Source organism: Polypterus senegalus, chromosome 17, assembly GCF_016835505.1.
Source record: "Polypterus senegalus isolate Bchr_013 chromosome 17, ASM1683550v1, whole genome shotgun sequence".
Lineage (NCBI taxonomy): Eukaryota > Metazoa > Chordata > Cladistia > Polypteriformes > Polypteridae > Polypterus > Polypterus senegalus.
This window is the reverse complement of record NC_053170.1, coordinates 51,252,334-51,272,511: the sequence shown is the minus strand read 5'-3', so window position 1 is coordinate 51,272,511 and position 20,178 is coordinate 51,252,334. Positions and strand designations below refer to the sequence as shown.

The 20,178-nt window shown below is 36.2% G+C and overlaps 1 protein-coding gene across 4 annotated transcripts in view; it reads right to left on the bottom strand.

Annotated features, from left to right (window-relative positions):
• LOC120518162 (nuclear GTPase SLIP-GC-like) overlaps positions 1-18,511 on the bottom strand; it is a 45,756-nt gene extending 27,245 nt beyond the window's left edge. The window contains exons 1-9 of one of the 4 annotated variants that reach the window (XM_039740792.1): positions 18,152-18,511; positions 7,618-8,538; positions 6,857-6,940; positions 5,046-5,154; positions 4,234-4,459; positions 1,860-2,084; positions 1,385-1,582; positions 1,126-1,295; positions 993-1,026 (exon numbers count right to left, since the gene is read on the bottom strand). In XM_039740792.1, the coding sequence (XP_039596726.1) occupies positions 993-1,026; positions 1,126-1,295; positions 1,385-1,582; positions 1,860-2,084; positions 4,234-4,459; positions 5,046-5,154; positions 6,857-6,940; positions 7,618-8,482 (1,911 nt within the window). In that variant the 5' untranslated portion in view covers positions 8,483-8,538; positions 18,152-18,511. Of the gene's footprint in view, positions 1-992; positions 1,027-1,125; positions 1,296-1,384; positions 1,583-1,859; positions 2,085-4,233; positions 4,460-5,045; positions 5,166-6,856; positions 6,941-7,601; positions 8,539-18,151 lie in introns of those variants that run through there. The other 3 variants (XM_039740794.1, XM_039740796.1, XM_039740795.1) reach the window with 3 other exon arrangements.
• Positions 18,512-20,178: the final 1,667 nt, after the last annotated feature.

The window sequence follows — 20,178 nt, the reverse complement described above, 5'->3', positions numbered from 1 at the left end:
AACATCTTAGAACCTCCACCATGTTTGACTGTAGGTACTGTGTTCTTTTCTTCGTAGGCCTCATTCCGTTTTCTGTAAACAGTAGAATGATGAGCTTAACCAAAAAGCTCTACCTTGGTCTCATCTGTCCACAAGACGTTCGCCCAGAAGGATTTTGGCTTCCTCAAGTACATTTTGACAAACTCCAGTCTGGCTTTTTTATGTTTCTGTGTCAGTAGTGGGGTCCTCCTGGCTCTCCTGCTATAGCGTTTCATTTCGTTCAGATGTCAACGGATAGTTCGAGCTGACACTGTCTGCAGAACAGCTTGAATATGTTTTGAAGTTGTTGGCTGTTTATCCACCATTCGGACTATCCTTCTTTGCAGTTTTTTATCAATTTTTCTTTTCCGTCCATGCCCAGGGAGATTAGTTACAGTGCCATGTGTTGTGAACTTCTTGATTATGTTGCGCACAGTGGACAAAGGAACATGAAGATTTCTGGAGATGGACTTGTAGCCTTGAGATTGTTGATATTTTTCCACAATTTTTGTTCTTGAGTCCTCAGACAATTCTCTGCTCTTCTTTCTGTTCTCCATGCTTAGTGTGGCACACTCAGACACACAACAGAAAGGCTGAGTCAACTTTTCTCCAATTTAACTGGCTTCAGGTGTGATTGATTTATTGCCAGCACCTGTTTCTGCCACAGGTGAGTTCAAACGAGCATCATATGCTTGAAATAAAACGATTTAACCACAATTTTGAAAGGGTGCCAATAATTTTGTCTGGCCCATTTTTGGAGTTCTGTGTGACATGATGTCAGATTTGGCTTTTTTTCTCTGTTTTTTGTGTTGTTCCAATGCACATAAAGGAAATAAACATGTGTATACCAAAACATTTGTAATTGCAATAACTTTCTGGGAGATATAGTGCATTTTCTGGGAAAATTCCAGGGGTGCCGATAATTTCGGCCATGACTGTATGTCAAATGCATGAAAAGATACAAATCTACTCACAGTTTGTCCTGAAACTCGTAATATGTTATAATCACTGGGAAAGAAATCAAATTATTTGAAGTCAAATTATGAAAAATAATAATAAATAAGTTATCATTTAACCTTTTAGTTATAATTTAAAATCTCAATTCACCTTAGAATCCCAATTTCGTCTGTTTTGGTGCAGATGATGGTTATGTTTTGGCACTCTCCTCCACCGGCAATGTCTCTCAGTCCTGTATTTAGGATTTCTACAGCGTTTCTGTCAGATTCTGCTCTGGTCATATCCGTAACAATCCAAACAGATGAACACTTGCTAATATACTTTTTTTGAGGATTAAAAAACAGGCATTTATTATTGTGAAATTTAGTGCACAATAACAGCAAATAATTAAACTAAAAATGACAAATACCTCTTTCCACATTTTATTTCTTTCTTTGTTCGAATCTCCAGTTCCTGGAAGATCGACCAGTACGACCTGATTTGGTAGATCAGGGGTTTTTGGAACAAAAATTTTAACAACCTTCACCAGAGGCCAAAAAGAACAGATGGTCTCATCGTCTGCATCACACCTTATATAAGGGGTTATCTTCTCTGACAACTGCGCAGCCTAAGTGAAATAAATAATAAACACAATGTAATCCAATGTATGGTTATACCATTCACACAAACATAAACCTGATAATAACAGTATAAACTTGGACTTTAATTTAGTTTGTCATTAATGATAGAGCCTAGGTTTAAATTTAGGTTTTTTTTTTTTTTTAAGTTTTGCAATAAACGGTTAAATTTACTTACTGCCCAAAACAAAATTATAATCAAAGTAAATGTGATAATAAAAATCAAATGCATCTGCCCAACTACCAAACTATCAGGAAAATGCTTACAGTTTTTAAATGAAACGTTTTGGTAGAATTTAAAATATCATTGATTTTCTCTTTAGTCAATTCAGAAAAGCTTTTATTTAGTCCATTCTTTCCATAAATGGCAGTTATTTTTGCTTTTGCACTTTCACTTTCAGTATCCTCCCCGTCGTCTGTCTCATTATTATCTTCATCTTTTTCATCTTCTTTACAGTTCTCTACAAGCTCTTTCAACTCTTCTTCCCATTCCTGCAATAAAACATAACAATTCTGAAATAAAGAACACCTTTATACATGTATATAAAGCATGTAGCTGTGTATGGTCAACAATGGTTTGAAAAAAATATTTATAAAAGTATTTGTGGTGCAAAATTACAAAATAGCAACCTCACTGTCAGCAATGTTGTTGGGTAAAGGACAATGTACCTCAAAACATGTGAGAATTCTACGGCTTCTGCTACTTAGACCTTTATTTCCCATTCCCTCAATGATTCAGATACTTGCTCATAAAATAATATTGTTGAAGTCTTCTGTGTGAGAGGGGTTCAGATATAAAGAGGGGGCCTTATGATACACATTGTCAAGTACTGAAATAAGGCTGGAAATAACCCCTGTTTCACTAGGATAAGCTGGGACAACTACAACTATAAAACAGTTCAGAAAACAATCAGTAAAAGTTAAGTACAAAGAAAAAAAAAGTTTTGCATATCAGTGAGAGGTTTAAGAAATGTAGAGAGAGCTAAAATTGCACTGCAAAAGGTAGGCAGACGACATTAATGGGAAACTGAAGGCAGCAGCAACAAAAGTAATTCCAAAAGCATAAATGAGATTCTTAAAATTCAAATGGGATAAAAAAACATGGCTGGAGTAGAACAGTAATTTGGTGAACATGCAAGACAGGTATACAAGGTGATTGACAAGCTTAATGAAAAACATAAATGACAGAATATAATAAAGGTATGTGGCTCAAAGGTCATCTTCTTTGTATTGAGTTAATTGTTAAAGCACAAGATACGATGTGAGTGCATTCTGGGCAATGCAGTCTCACAGCATCTGCACAGGGTTTTCTTGGTTTTGTACTATATCTCTAAAAACAGGTCTAAATTGCCCTCTAAGAGTGACTGCGAATGTGTGTGTGATTATGCTTTGTGATGGACTGGTGCACATTCCAGGGATGGTTATGGTCTTCTGCCAGATCTTTTAAGGATAACATGAATGGATGGATGAATAGACATATAAATGGTTATGGACATCACCTCCTTCTGCTAAGTGGACTGGGACCACAGCGGAACCCATCAGAAAAGAATCGAGAACAGCTAACATATTCATTAAGGTCTGATGGATATGCTAGGGCCACGAATATCAAAAGGAAATTGTCCTATAAAAGGATAATGGTAGGTGGCAAGGTGGCGCAGTGGGTAGCACTACTGCCTTGCAGTTAGGAGACCCGGGTTTGCTTCCCAGGTCCTCCCTGCATGGAGTTTGCATGTTCTCCCCATGTCTGTGTGGGTTTCCTCCCACTGTCCAAAGACATGCAGGTTAGGTGCATTGGCGATTCTAAATTGTCCCTAGTGTGTAGGTGTGTGTGTGTGTGTGTGTGTGTGTGCGCCCTGTGGTGGGCTGGTGCCCTGCCCTGGGTTTGTCTCCTGCCTTGTACCTCATATTGGCTGGGATTGGCTCCAGCAGACCCCCATGAATCTGTAGTTAGGATATAGCAGGTTGGATAATGGATGGATGAAGGATAAAGGTAAGGCAGTTTACTATTGGACATGAAGATTTCCCCAGCATTAATATGTCACCAGCTGAAATAAAGATGACCCTGTGTTGCTAGCCAGGGAAGAGAATTCTCACTCTGTTTTGCAGAGTAGATTGAACTGTATTTAATACTTACTTTTTTTTAATGGAACACCTTGTTCCACAAAATGGGTTGGAAGCTGTTAAAGGTGGAATATAACACACAAATGTATAGATGTGAGTCAAAGGTTTTATGCCTGGTGTGATGCCTTGATAAGCTGAGCATACTTGAGCTGTCACATATTGTATTATAACTCATACAATTATGTACAAATCATACTTATTTTGTCTGACTTTGGTTGATTTTATTTTAATAGTAGCAAATGCAATTATAGTCAAATGGTACTATTTTTATAATAGACAATGTACATAAGCAAAAGCGCAATACTGTAGAAATATCTCAGCATATTAAAAACTCAAACAACAAAATAAAAATCAAAGATTTTCATAGTAAACAAATGAACATATTATCAATACCAAGTATGTTTTCAGTGGTTGTTACAGAGCATTTATAAATAATATGGAAACACACATGATTAAGTCTATTTTTCATGTACTGTTTACAAACTGTGGTTATTAACATGGAATTCAATGTTACAGCCACCTCTTTGCTGATAAATTCGATCTCGGCTCTGTACTGGGTGTTGTTTTCATGAGCCTGCACTTGGACAATACAAGATGTGCAAGCTTGTCTTGATGATGTGGGCAGCAAACATATTTCATTTAGAAGAGCATTAATCAGTGAACTCTTTCCAGTTCCTGTCTTGCCAAATATTCCAATAAATATTTCTTCATAAATGTTCTTTTCTCTTAAATTCACAATCTTTTCTCTGTAAAAACAAATCAAAAGATAATTGCTTTTCAAATTCATACAATTGCCTTCCAGAACAGCACTGCCCAGCTGTATGTCAATACTGAGCACTTGCTGTGTAACTAGAGTGACTCCGACCCCAGAGAAGTGGGTCAGTCCTCTGGTTACACAGGAGCCATGCTGTTACTGTGCATACTTACACTGTGCTTAAAAATACTTTTTAAATGTTTATTCACTTTTGTTGTATATAAGGGTAGATTTTTTTATGTTTTAAATTATTCAGCCTATTAAATAATCCAAAATAAGACATTTTTATGTTTGCACTTATAAGAGTGCATAAAGTAAATTTTGGAAATGTATAAAAACTAATGATAAATCACTGAATCAAATGTTTTCTGCCCAATTCCTGTCCAGAGTGCCTGGTATTGTCAATAACATTCTACAATAACATTAAAACAATGCATTTTAATAATAATAATACAATTATAATATTAACTATTAACTAAGTTTTTTTTATGTATTGTTTTGAAAATAGATACAATAACATGATAACTAAGAACACAAATAGGGAAACAGACACATGAATAAAATAAAGGTATACATACTTCAGCTCTGCTAAAAAGGAAGCTTCCTTTGTTCCAGTGCATGACAAATCTTTCACTTTTTCATACATTCTTGATGTAATATTTCTTGATTCTTGCTCCATTTTATAACCTGAAAAATAACTTTTCATAAAACATTCAAAGCAAAATATGTTTTCCAAACATGATTTATCACCCAAAAGTCAGTCTCAACACTTTTTGTCAAACAAATCTGATTTTGTTCACTTTTAGGTTTTGCCTTTTTTGGCAAATTCCTTGTGATAACCAACACTGATTGCTAAAATGTACCAAATCATTTTCCATAGCAGATATGATCTTGTTTACTGAATACATTTCTGGAAGTTCACTGTGAGGCCAGTTTAGACAAACATGTTCATTCTCCAGCACCCAACAATGCTTTGCGAGGCCAGTGTGACATAACAGAGCTTTAGCAGCCAATGTTGGGTGGGACAGCCTCCCGAGTATGTAAGGCTGGGAGTGTATTGCTGTATTCAAGTCTTAATGATTATGTCTTTTTGTATTAGCTTGTATCTGACCCGTGTGTAATATGTGGGCCAATTCCTTTAGTATTACCCAGAGTGCTGTGCAGTTGATGCAGACAGGAGAGTGTGAAGAATCTCTGTGTTTTAGTTTTGTAGTGTTGTGCTTAATTAAGAAACAGTGGAAGTGGACATATAAAAGCCAAAGAGCTGATTACCTGCCATTGAATCTGTATGGGTTAGGCTTTAGTAAATTTGTGCTTGTGGTAAATATTTGAGATAAGGTAGTTCTACTCACTTATAATGGTGTGGGAGAGATTGTTTACCACATGCAAGAATTTCGCTGTACTCTGTATGCATTACAACTGTATATTCATCTAAAACTAGAGCAAGTAAAGTAGAGTAAATGTAAGACCCTTTTAGCATAAATATATTTTTTACTGGTGGCTTGGTATGTCAAAGTACTGATTATATATGATTATGTCTAACTAATAATGTACTGTCATGGTGGATTGAAAATTTGGAATTTAAGGAATAAGCAACCAAAATATGAGATGTAAGTCATACTAAGTTCTAACTGAGTTTGTACCGAAAAGTCTGTACAGTCTGTCATCAAAACCCTAACATAACTCAAAAAACGAGGTCAGCAAATTGAGAGCTATAAGTCTTCTGCTAGAAAATGCTAACCAGAAACAAATATGCTAACAATCTAGAGATTCTATCAATAAGCTCAAATTATTAGGAAGTTCGAGCCATCAACCTGTATACAGTTGTGTTGAACACAGTGCACTTCTGGCCATTCTTGGTTAGAATTGCCATAGCAACCAATAAATAAAAGACCACAAAATGCCCCAAATAATAATGGTGTCATGATTAATATAAAAAGTATTTAAACATTCTGAAACTGAAAATAAACAGTATAATTAATCCCCCAATGTAAAAAAAAACAAAACAAAACCCACACTTGTGGTGCACTAAGCAAATGTACAGCAAAATAACACTAAAAAGGCCTCTGATCACAACAAATACTATTTCTGTTTAAAATTATTGTTTTGGTCTTGAAAGTGCCAAACATATATTTTGTACATAATGAGCTGGGCATTTTTTGTCTCCTATTGTGACCAGTCAATATATAAACAGTAATGACTGGTAGAGCAAACAGCTCATAAAAGGGACAAACAGAAAGGCAAGGTCACATATGCCAGCACTGAAATGAACATAAAGAGATGAATATTTGTGCATTTTGTTGCTATGAGATATTCATCACTTGATTACAACTGAATAACTGCAGAATAAAAAATAAATGATTTTTATACAATGAATAAATGTCCTTACATCTTATCAAAGGCTCTTCACTGTCATAAGTACATTTCTGTTTTTTAGCAGCAGGTGAGTCATCTTCATTAAGTTTCTTTTTAGCTTAAATACAAAAAAGGAGAGAGCTACTGTACATAAGCTACATTTAAAATTTGTTCAATTAAAAAAAATGACATTTGGTAAAATAAATTTAATAAGAAACATTGTATTTGTTTATAGATAATTAAATTAATATATAAAATGACACACTATACATCAACATCTGTGACAATAACCTGTATAGCAATCTTTATATATAATACGCTGCCATGGCTGTTCATTTGTCTGTCCAGGATTTTAAATCATCTGTAGCTCGCAAACCATTTGACCTATTAACCTGAAATTTGCTACACATGATGTCTACTATTTCTAGAATGATGTCTAGATTTTTTAATTATAAGTATAAAACATTATTTTCACGATTTGTTATTTTAAGTAGTGCTTTTTGGTTTCCACATTTGTTACTTATGGATGTACCTTTAAACCATTTACACAGTTTACATCCAAATCTTATTTGCATACAGATATGTAAGCTCTTATTTAATGCAGTTTTATTTATCATAACAGTGTTTTCAGTTTTTAAATATTTGAAATGATAACTAATTGTTACTATTGAGAGAAGATTAGAAGATGTTAAGGTTGGACGAGAGCTACAATCTTTAAATCTTCTGCATTAATAGATGATTATTCCAATTTCATAAAATGGTAACAATAATGGCCACACCTGGTTTTGCTCTTACTTGTCTGTTGTAATGCAAGGTTCATCGGAACATCAGTCACTTCTTCAGATATGGAAATGAAACTGTCATCACAACTCAGAGAAGCAGCTTCCTGTTGGTGCTGAGGTGAGATGTTTACCACACAATCTGCCCTTTTTCTGAGAGGTGAAACATTCCCAGTCATATGTGAGGATGTTGGGGTATTTCTGAGGTCATTTGCTAACCTAAACATTTGGTGAGAAGGACCTTCTTCAGGGTTTGATAAAATATCAGACAATTCCTCAGCAAATTTAATTGCAGATTCCAAATCTTCAGGCTGCTGCATCTGCACCTGTTCCTGAACTTCTTTTGGCAAAACTAGCATAAACTGTCCCAACACAACTTTGTCAAATAATTGCATTTTTTCCGTTTCCATAGGCTTAAGCCACTTATTTGCTAAATCCTTTAGTTTTTTAGCAAAAATGCGAGGGGAGTCACCAGGCAGCAGCTTCAGTGAATGGAACTGCTGTCTATATGAGTCAGACGTCAATCTGAAGCAATGTAAAATGGCTGTTTTGACTTTAGTATAGGACTGCGCACTTACATCATCCAAATTCGCAAAGGCTCTCTGAGCTTCACCACACAGAAGTGGAGCTAACTTCAGGGGCCACGTCTCCTCAGGCCAGCTACAGTGATGTGCTACCCTCTCAAATATTTTCAAGAAAACCACAGGGTCATCTTCTGGGGTCATCTTAACCAAAGGACCAAAGGTTGGCTCATGGGGTTTAGATATGGTAGATGTGAATAGGCTCATCATTGCTTCCATTTCTTTCCTCTTCTTTTCTGCCTCCTTCTGTTGATCGCTGAGAAACTGTTGCATCGTTTTGATGATGGCATTTTCATCCATTGTGTTAGAAACTCTTGTGTCACTTCACACTTCTCATAAGGCCCTGAAAAAGAATTCTAAGATGAGATGACATACAGTAAATGTCAAAATCTACAGAATGTAAATCTGAAAGTATAAGTATACTAAAAGGTTTAAGTTCAGTTTATAAATACTAGCCTTACAAAAACCCAGATTATTGGTATTTTATTACTTAATTTTCCATTACACATTTTTGTTGCTCTTCATAGATCTGAGAGTGCTAAATACACATCTGGCAACAGAATTGCTCTTTCACATTCAGTTTTTGAGAGATGAAGACTTAAAATGAAAAAACACTATTATTGTGAAAAACGTAATATACAGTATATTTTAAAATGAATTGTTTAGACTTGAAAAAATTGTAAATTACATATGTAGCTGTTTTAAATACAATTACTATGAAAGTAGTCATTTGACAGTTTATTTCCTGAAAATCTTCTTAAAGTGCTTCATGGTGGAATGACAAACAGATGTCTGCTAACATAGAGTCACTCCAGTTTCCACTATAATTTCCTGAAGGAAACTTGAGACGACTCTCATGTTCTCCTTAACTAGTTCTTTGTTTCCCTGCCTTTTGTACCCCCAAGAAAATTGTGGCACACACCTTTATTTGTTTCCTTCAATAAAGAAAGGGTGTGTGTTCTTTTACTGTTTGCGTATTTCTTACCTGGCCAAGACAATGGACTGGTCAACCTGACCTTGTATATTTCTGTTAAAACCATTTAAACAACAGCTTTCTTTTTTCTGGTTAATAAAATGATATCATTCTAACCTTTTACATGTAAATATACATTCCTGGCTATTTTGAAGGAATAAGAAGTGAGTAAAAAATTACTGATTGAGAACTACAAATGTGTAGCAAATAGTTGTTTTGGGGTTGTTTCCACATCAACTAAGGCTAAGAACAAGGAAAGCTGCCATTATTCAGCTTAAAATATACTTTGAAAAATATTCTGATCACAAAAATATGTATGCCATAAAGCAAACAATTTTTTTTTCAACAAATTTAACATTTTTTTTTCAAAACAACACTTTTCACTGAATCTGATGTCAAATGGGAATGGTTTACAAGGATTTCAGTGCACCTAAATGTATAAAGTAGAAATTTTTCTTTTGCATGGGAAGATTTTGGGGCAGACCAATGTAATATGCAAGTAGTAAATAGGATTATGTGTAGCTGATATTTTGTTCTAAAAATGAACAAATATACAGTACCAATAGAAAATAACAATTGGAACTAAATTTTTGAACAAGAAAATATGTTTAGCACCTTTACAGTTTGAGAATATACTGATTCCCAAACAACTGTGCTAATTTTTTCAGAAAGACAATTATATGAATAAAAAGCTTGTTGCTATTACTAATCTTTTTCAAGAAATGGTGACAATCGGGCTTTTCGCGTTCGAGTATGGAGCAAAGTGGGTCTTTCTCACAATAGATCTTCAAACAAAGCTTCAGATAATGGAATATGAAAGACAGAAGGAATGGCTAAACTGACCCCTGCAGGAGTATAAATGTTGATGTGTGTACAAGTGGGTAATGCAATGCTGGTACTTTTGCCAGGACAGGCTTCAGCACCCTGCGTCTCTGACTTTTATTAAGCAGGATGGAAAATACTCTGGCATGTTATATGTTAATCTAACATACATCCAATCTCCCTTAGAGTCACCAGTTGACCAACTTGTATATCTGTGGGATATGAAAAAATTATATTATGCTGCCAGTTTCAAAAATCAAACCTGCCTAAGGCAGATAACACTAGGATGCACACACATCCCTTCCGTTTATTTTTGTCTCTTTTCTTTACTAATTAATCCTCCTAAAAAAGATTAATAGGGTTATTATTGTCACATATAAAGAGTGTTTCTGGCGAATCTAATTGTTTAAGGTTAAATATTTTTTCCACTTTATTGTAACGTCATAATTGTTGTTTTGAGCATTGTCATTTTCTGATCTTTTGTTTATTGGTTGCTATGGTGCTTCTATCTGGGAATGTAACCTCATCAACATGACTATATAAAAGTCGGCATGTTGAACTTCCTGGTTATCTGAGGTTAGGGATAGAATCTTCAAGTCATTGATGTGTGTGTTTCTGGTTTGCATTTTCTAGCAATAAGCTTACTGTTTACTTTCAGCTTCAGAGTGTTTGAGGTTAAATGTTTTTTCTGTTTTATCTTGATGCCGCTATTGTTATTTGGGGCACTGACATTTTGTGGTCTTTTTTTTGGTTGCAATGGCATTGCTACCCAACAATGACCATTCATGCACTGTGTTCAACGCAACTGTATAAAGGTTGATGCCTTGAACTTCCTAGTTATCCGATATTACGGATGGAATCTTTAGATCAGGGGTTCTTAAAGTTGGTCCTTGTGGCCCACTGTGGCTTCATGTTTTTGCTTCACGCAGATTCATAATCAGTGACAACTCATAACACGGATCTCAAGTAATCCATCCATCCATTATCCAACCTGCTATATCCTAACTACAGGGTCACGGGAGTCTGCTGGAGCCAATCCCAGCCAACACAGGGCGCAAGGCAGGAAACAAATCCTGGGCAGGGCGCCAGCCCACCGCAGCTCAGTTAATTAGCTGGTATATTTTTTTTCTCTTCTCTTATTCTACAGTACATTAAGAAAGCACAGAGGCATGATTTTTACATTTATAAGACATTTAGAAATATTTACATTTTTGATATAGATTAAAAATCTTAACTCATTTTTTGTTGCTTTCATTATATTTTACCCTTTCTCTGTGCAGTTTGCTCCCTTCATTATATCGTAATAAGGACAATTAAAAACAAACAGAGCAAATGACACTAAATCATGAAAGGCTGCAACCACTTTAGCGTTAATTAGAAAACAAGGGATTAATTAAACAATTAGAACACCCAGAAAAATAGAATAAAAATCAAGATGAAAATATTGTTAAAAAGAGAAAAAAATACATCATTCCCATATAACTGCTTAGTACATTTTAATATATATATTTTCTTTTACCAAACCTTGATTTCTAATTTCTATATTGTTCCCAAAACACAGAATCTGGGCAATAACAGTTCACTTAATTAGCCCAAGATTCCAATTAAAAAACAGAGGCTGGTTGGAACAAAAACCTGCAGCCATAAGGGGTCCCCAGGACCAACATTGAGAACCCCTGCTTCTGGTTAGCATTTTCTACCAGAAGACTTATACTGTAGCTCTCAGTTTCTTGACAACAGTTTTTGAGCTTTGTTTACAGTTTTGATGACAGATACTACAGATTTTTTTGGCGCAAACGTGGTTACAATTATGATTTTATGTCTCATTTTTCATCTCCTTAAATATAACTTTTCAGTCCTCTGTAGCGGTACATTAGTAGTCAGATATAATAATACATAATCAGTAATTTGACAAAATCAGCAGGCTTTGACACAATAGTAAAAGTAACATATTTGTCCAAAAATGTCTTACAATTGCTCTAACTTTATATGGACTATATAGGCTTTTTATTCTTCTGCTCCATCTTTTCTCACTTCTATTTGAAATATAAATGTTTATAGGGTCACTATTATTATGAGTACAGGGTATAGTAACATTTTTTACGTGGATGTGTTAATCAGCATGCATCTTGTTGTCAATCTCTGATGCCATGATTTGTGATTATAAAATTTACATATAAACTGACATATCTCAGAATATGTCAATGTATGCAGTTTGCAACTTCTACTAACTTACATATATTTTCACCTTATTTCTATTTGGTAAGCTCATGTTGGCTGCCCTAGTTGTAGTGGGAGGGAAGATCTTCACTTGTAATGGAAGGATGCACCTTTTAGGCTAATGAGTGACAGGCAGTAGTGTTAAAAAATGAAATTTCAGAGTTCATATCAAACAGGCTTAAAAAGGGATTGATAGTGTGACTAGAATTTGCAGTCATAAGTGTGACAGTAAATTTCAAGCCTGGTAGGAATAGAACATTAGAACAATCTAGACGAGAACAGGCCATTCACCCCAACAAAGCTTGTAAGTCCTATCAACTTATTTCTTCAAAAAAACATCAAACCAAGTTTTGAAAGTCCCTAAAGTCTTACTGTCTACAACATTACTTGGTAGTTTATTCCAAGTGTCTGTCGTTCTTTGAGTAAAGAAAAACTTCCTAATGTTTGTGCGAAAATTACCCTTAACAAGTTTCCAGCTGTGTCCCCGTGTTCTTGATGAACTCATTTTAAAATAACAGTCTCAATCCACTGTACTAATTCCCTTCATAATTTTAAACACTTCAATCATGTCTCCTCTTAATCTTCTTTTGCTTAAACTGTTTAGTCTTAGCTCTTTTAAACTTTCCTCATAACTCAATGCCTGTAGTCCTGGAATCGGCCTAGTCGCTCTTCTCTGGACCTTTTCTAGTGCTGCTATGTCCTTTTAGTTGCCTGGAGACCAAAACTGCAAACATTACTCGAGATGAGGCCTCACCAGTGCATTATAAAGGTTGAGCATAACCTCCTTGGACTTGCACTCCACACATCTTGCTATATAACCTAACATTTTGTTTGCCTTCTTAATGGCTTCTGAACACTGTCGGGAAGTTTATAGCGTAGAGTTCACTATGACTCCTAAATCCTTCTCATAAGGTGTACTCTTGATGTCCCATTATGTAATCAATCCTAACATTTCTAGTTCCTATGTGTAATACTTTACGTTTACTGACATTAAATTTCATCTGCCGCAAATCTACCCAAGCCTGTATGCTATTCAAGTCCTTCTGTAATGATATAATGGATTTCAAATTATCTGCTAATCCACCTATCTTGGTATCATCTGCAAAATTAACCAGCTTGTTACTTATATTATAAATCATTTATATATATAAAAAATAGCAGTGACCCCTGTGGAACACCACTCTTAACATTAGCCAATTGTGATAAGGTTCCTCTCATCATCACCCTCTGCTTCCTGTGTCTGAGAAAATTCTGCACCCATCTAAAAACATCACCCTAAACTTTCACTTCTTTAAATTTGATGCCCAACCTCTCATGTGGCACCTTATCAGATGCCTTCTGAAAGTCCAGATAAATAATATCATAAGCTCCACTTTGATCGTATCCTTTTGTTGCCTCCTCATAGAATTCCAGCATGTTAGTAAAACATGACCTCCCTCTTCTGAACCCATGCTGACTGTTCAGAATAACTCCTATCCTTGCCAGGTGTTGCTCAATCTTATTCTTAATAATTCCTTCCATTAATTTTCTTGTGATGCATGTTAAGCTTACTGGCCTATAGTTGCTTGGATCTGCCCTTTCACCCTTTTTATATAACAGGATGATATTTGCCATTTTCCAGTCCTTCAGAATCTCTTCAGTGTGCAGTGACTTCTTAAAAAATATGTGTCAAGGTTTATATATGTACTTGCTAGCATCCTTAAGAACTCAAGGGTAAATATAATCTGGTCCTGGTGATTTGTTTGATTTCAGAATATTTAATCTGAGCAGTACTTCTTCCTCTACAATTTCCAAATTCCTCAGTACCTCCTTAGTAGTCCTGTTTACCTCTGGGTGGATATCCACTTGCTCACTTGTGAAGACCTCAGAAAAATGTAAGTTTTCATTGTATGTATCTTTTAATTCCCCTTTACTATTTCTGATGCACATCACCTCCTCCTTGACTGGTATTTTACTAGTAAAATACTGAAAGAATCTCTTAGAGTCTTCTTTCGCCTTATCTGCTATACAGTGAAACCTCGGTTTGCGAGTAACTTGGTTTACGAGTGTCTTGAAAGACGAGCTAAAATTTTTAATAAGGTCTTACAATATAAGTATTATGGATATGCTTTGTCAGCTGAGCGTCATGTGACCACAACTGAGCTGATGGTTCTTCTCGCGTGCGCAGGGATGTGTGTGTGCATCTCTTGTACAGCGCTGGGAGACTGCGATTGTTTTGGGACACTCTTCCGCGTGTCGTCCCATTGGGTGGAATCCCACAAGAGTTTAGAAACTCACTCACACCAGCCATGATTCTTTTCAAAGGTAAAGTGCAGGTTAATTTGTTTTATGTATTTTTACTTTATATTTTGTATTAATCATTTTTATATGAATAGTTTTGGGTTGTGGAACGAATCATCTGAGTTTCCATTATTTCTTATGAGAGTATTCACTTTGATATACGAGTGCTTTGGACTGCGAGCCCGTTTCTGGAACGAATTATGCTCGCAAACCGAGGTTCCACTGTATTATATCCTTCTTAATGGTTGCTCTCATGTTCTCATATGCTCTACAATTCACTTTGTAGTCATTAGTCTTACAGTATATCCCTTATAAAGCAGTTTTTTCCTTTGCAGCTTCTTTTTTAAAACTTTAATAATCCACCGTGCAGTTTTTGTTTAGTTTCCTATTAATTCCAAATTTAGCTATGTATCTGTCCTGCATTACATGTAAAACATTTTTAAACATGTTCCACTGCTACTCGACTGTCTCCACATTTAAAAGCTTATCCCAGTCTATCCTCCTTAGACTTTGTTGCATCTGGTCAAAATTAGTCCTAACAAAGTTCAATTTAACAATTTTAGCCTTTGCATCTGAACTCTTACAAAATACTGAGAATTGCATTATATTATGGTCATGTGACCCTAGTGGTCACCTCTACACCCTCAATTCTATCTTGATTATTACAAAATACTAATTCTAGACAGATTTCACCCTGTGTTAAAAACAGTCATTGCTTACTTCTAAAAACTCCTCTTGTGCTCCTCCAAGGTTATCCCAGTTAATATGTGGCTATATGACTATAATATCTCCCTATAAACTTGCCTTTTCGATATTACTGAATTGGGTGTTCTATAACACACTATACAAAGCAAGTCAGCCAAAGGCCAGTTAAAATGAAGGAAGAATCAATTTTTATTCATTTGGTGCTGTATATTCCAGATAGCACAGCAAACACTGAGTCACCTTGTGTTACAAGAAATGAAGCCCGTGCTCTCCAACAATTAAATAATCTGTGTGGCTTTGTTACACTGTTCACTATGTTATGTAACGTGCTTTACCAGTAGCTTCTAGTTTTGTGTCCATAGAATTTAAATTGATTGAGGTATCCATCACTGCAGTTATCTCTTGAAAGTAGTTTCATTCACATTTTAGATAATACAAGGGCTGGGATTTAAACCCATGCGGGTTATGGAAGGTTACTTGTACCAAATTTCATTTTGGCATGGTTTTATTGTGTCATAATTAAAAGCATATCAACCAAATGATTTACACTACACCACTCAATTTTCAGTTCAATTTGAAATGCATTGCAAAAGCGTGTTGCATTTTCATTTCCTGTCCATAGATCACATGTGATAACTATCAGCAAAGCAAATGTGTTATATTACAATTGAAGAACAAGCTTTGATCGTGCCAAAATGAAATGTAATCAAATGGCTATTCAGCATCAACAATTGGGATAACAGGCATTCCACCTCTAAACATTTCTGTGTTCTAGCGGCGATCAACCGAAACAGCGAAAAGTATGTTTTAGGCCTTACTGAAAATGTTTTCTCTTATGTTAGGTTGTCTAAAGCTGCTTTAGTTATATACATGTTAAAATGAGCTGTGCAGTTACAATTTCGAAATGTGGATTGTTAGCGGCTTTAACTAAATACTGAATATAATTAAATAATTGTTAGCATCACTGAGGCTGGTTTCTTTTTAGTTTTTTAATCACACCCTCAATGAAAACCAGACTGTGGTCAGGTAGCTCAATAACAGTTATGACAACAACAGATATTTGGGACACCAACCAGGTCATCCCCTTTATTTGTCTTGTCACACGCGTTCGCATGGGAGGCAGCTAAAGGGCTTGAGTGACGGCAGTTCTGAGGCATGCCGGGAGTAGACAGAGTGCACTGACTCTTTTTCTCTCTTTCCTGTACACCATTCCCGGGAGATTCCATCTGGCTCTTTTGACTTCACTTCTGGGACTGAGCCAAAGGAAGGAGACCTTACCGGCTCCGGCCCCTGTGATGTCACGTCCGGGCTCGAACCAATGGCTAAAGAACATAGGCCTGATCCTTATGACCTCACTTCCTGTCTTCCCCTTTAAAAGTCTGTCCCTTTTCCCTAAATCCTCAGTCTTGTTTTGGACTCATTTGTATGCACATCAGTGCTGTTTATTTTGATAAAAAACGACTTTGCAGCCAGGATACCAGAATATACGGGTGGCTGTCCTAAATCTTTATCAGAGTATGTCTTATTATTGTGACAGTCTCCAGACAAAAAGAAAATAACTTTTTAAAGGAAAAATAAAGCTGTGTCGTTTTCCCAATCTGGGGTTTTAGAAAAGTGAATGAGGTCTGGCCTAGCAGAGCTCCATCCAACAACTTGCTCTAGCCATAAAAGACATCTTTTGGCACAGAAAAGAATGAAATCGTCACTTCTGTCTCCAGCTTCCACCCATTCAATGAGATAGAGGATCCCCTGTCTTATCAGCTCCCCGATCAAAACCTTTAGCATTGGGTAAACACTCGTGGAACGCCTTTTACCTCAACTGTCACAAGTCTTGACAGTAATTGGTCATTTGATTACATTCACTTTTGGCATGATTAAAGCGTGGTCTTGAATTGAAATACAATACACTTGAGCTGCTGCTTAGTCAAATGAAACATATTTGCTGTGCTTTTAGTTATGACATGCAACCTATGGACAGGAATGAAAATGCAGTATGCTTTTGTATTGCATTTTAAACTGACATGCAAATTGTGTGCCGTAGTGTAAAGCAATCTATCATTTGGCTGATATCTTTATAATTATAATAATAATACATTTTATTTATATAGCGCCTTTCCCATGACACAATTAAATGTTCCACTCTGTTAAAAATAAAGGTTCTTTAATGACACTTTACAGTTCTTTACTGAGTTGTACTTTACTGGTTCCTCGTAGAACTATTGCTTGACAAAGCACCGTTTCATTCTGTATATGAAGGTGGTTCTTTGTGCTTTGAAAAACTTTCTAATATGTAGAAAAAAAAAACCTGAAATCCTTAATGTGTAACGGAGTACCTACCAGGACACAAACAGATTAAGAAAACCTGCATTTAACCTGCGTTATTGTTGTATGCAGCAAGAGTCCTTTGAAAATCATGACCCTTTGGTATTTCTCAGGTATATGTTACTACCTATTCATGGTTATTTACTGTATGGAGCCTTTTATGGATCTAAATAAATAAAGGTTCTTTCTGGAAAGTTTATATGGATGAGTTTTTTGGGAACTAATAATGGTTGCCTTATGGAATTGCTCTGAAGAACCAGTCTGGCACCTTTATTTTTAAGAGTGTATGTGCATAAGCATTACATTTCAATCTAGTTCCTTAGACGGCAAGGGAGAAATCACAATCTAATATTGTTAGGTGTCAGTAAATATTTTTTCAACAAAATTATGCAAAAACTGCGCTATAGCCTGTACATTGTCTGCTTTCATACACAACAGAATTCTTTGTTGTTCAACAGTAAATGCAGTTTTTCTGTAATTTAAATGATATCTGCTTCTGTAGTATGACTGATCATTTTGAAGCTTAATCACTGTAACAGCTGTGTTTATAGAGCATATTTTAAAAGGACATTCAAAAAGTATTTAAGTAATAGTTTACACTTACTAAAATAGCTTAACTACAATAAAGCAGGTATAAACTTTCTTACCTCTTAAAACTTTTAAATATTACTTAAGTTCGAAATATTTTCTTATGCATTTCTGTGAACAATCACACTGTAGGCAGCATATAGCATATCAGACGAGGAACTTCATTTTAGTGTAAGTCCAATCCTGTGGATTTAATTGTGTTTGCACCTTCAGTCAGGATTTAGCAGAATTTCCTCAACTGATTTTTGCCTTGCAAAACACTGTAACGTTCACCACAGCTTCTCATATTACATGTCAGCTCATGATCCTGACGGCACGGAAAACTGAAACTTACCACTCAGGTTCTCAGGAATCGAAAGTAAAATATATTTTTTAAATAAGAGAAGTTTAGAAAAGAAAAAAAGACTTCTCTTGAATAATTTGACCTGAGCTACTGTATAATACTTCACATATTGAACTAACATTTTCCTCCTTAATGACTGTTTTAAATAGAACTGTAAAAATAAGAAACCTAACCATGCAATAAAAATTCTTAATGGGTGAGGAGTTAACACCTTCTTTAAGTGTCTGCATAGTTTTTTTTTTTTGTTTGTTTTCTTTCCACATCCCAAAGACATTCCTATTACATGACAGCATTGAAGTGACCCTGAATGTGGGTGTATTGATAAAGGGGGTGGGACAGAGTATAGGAGTCAGGTGGAAAACTTTGTTTATTGTTGCAGAAAGAATTGTTTGCATCTTAACATAAGCAAAATCGAAGAACTGGTTATTAACTTTTGCTGCACCAAAGAGTCTCTGTGTCTGGTCACAATTCAAGGAGTGGATGTAGAGGTGGTCAATTCCTACAAATACTTGGGGTCCACATTAATGATAGTTTGGACTAGTCTCGGAACACAGAGGAATAAGAAAGGGCAGTGCAGGCTCTTTTTCCTAAGGGATCGTGTTCCTTTAATGTGGGAAGTGACATTATTCACATCTTCTATAACTCTGTGATGGTCAGTGTAATTTTAAATGCTGTGGTGTGCTGGGTTTGTAACCTTACTTTAAGAGAGGCCCACCAAATCAACAAGCTAATTATAAGGGCAAACTCAGTTATTGGACGTACTCTGAACCCCTGGAGGTCAAAGCACATTAGAAAAATAAAAATGAGTGTCATTATGAACAATGCTGCACATCTTCTCTCTGACACACTTATACTGAGGATTTTCAGCCAAGGAATTATTCAGCAGAAGTTTGTCACGAAATGCTAATGGAGCTTCTTTATACCAACAGCAACAGCCTCAATTGGACTGGAATGGCCAAGTCACAATTTTTCTTTCTTTTCAATTTCTTAAAAAAATTAAAATGAAAAAATTGTATTTTTTATTCCAGCTAGGATGTTTAATATCTCTGGGTTCACGGTTCTTGAGGCTGATCCTCCAATTAGCTGTGAACCACCCAATCTCACTGAGATTGCCCAGCTGATGGGGGGGGGCTGCAGGGATGTGGTATCCGGGATGAACTTCTCCAGGCTGGTGGTAAGACTGCCCTCCTGGTATTGCAAGCAACCTTTGCTACCATTTGGGATACTGGCATCATCCCAACTGACTGGAAAACGGGACTTGTCATCCCTATCTGGAAAGGGAATTGTGATCGCCTGGATTGCAGCAACTACACGGGGATAACTCTGCTCTCTGTGCTGGGTAAGGTCCTTGCTAGGGTCATCCTCAATAGGATCCGTGATCACTTGTTCACCTACCAGCGACCGGAACATTCTGGTTTTACACCTAAGAAGTCTACCATTGACTGCATTCTGGCACTGAGGGCTCTCATGGAGTGCAAACATGAATATTGGCAGAGTTTCTTTGCAGCCTTTGTCAATTTTCGCAAAACGTCGACTCAGTTGATCGAGCTGCCCTGTGGGACATCCTGAGGGTTCTCGGGATCCCCTCAAGGTTGCTGGATATCATGGCTGGCCTGTACACTAGTACTGTGAGTGCTGTGCAGAGTGGAGGCAGAACCTCTGCGTTTTTCCTGGTTGATTCTGGAGTTTGTCAGGGGTGTGTTTATGATCCTACTCTGTTCAGTGCTTGTATGGACTGGGTGT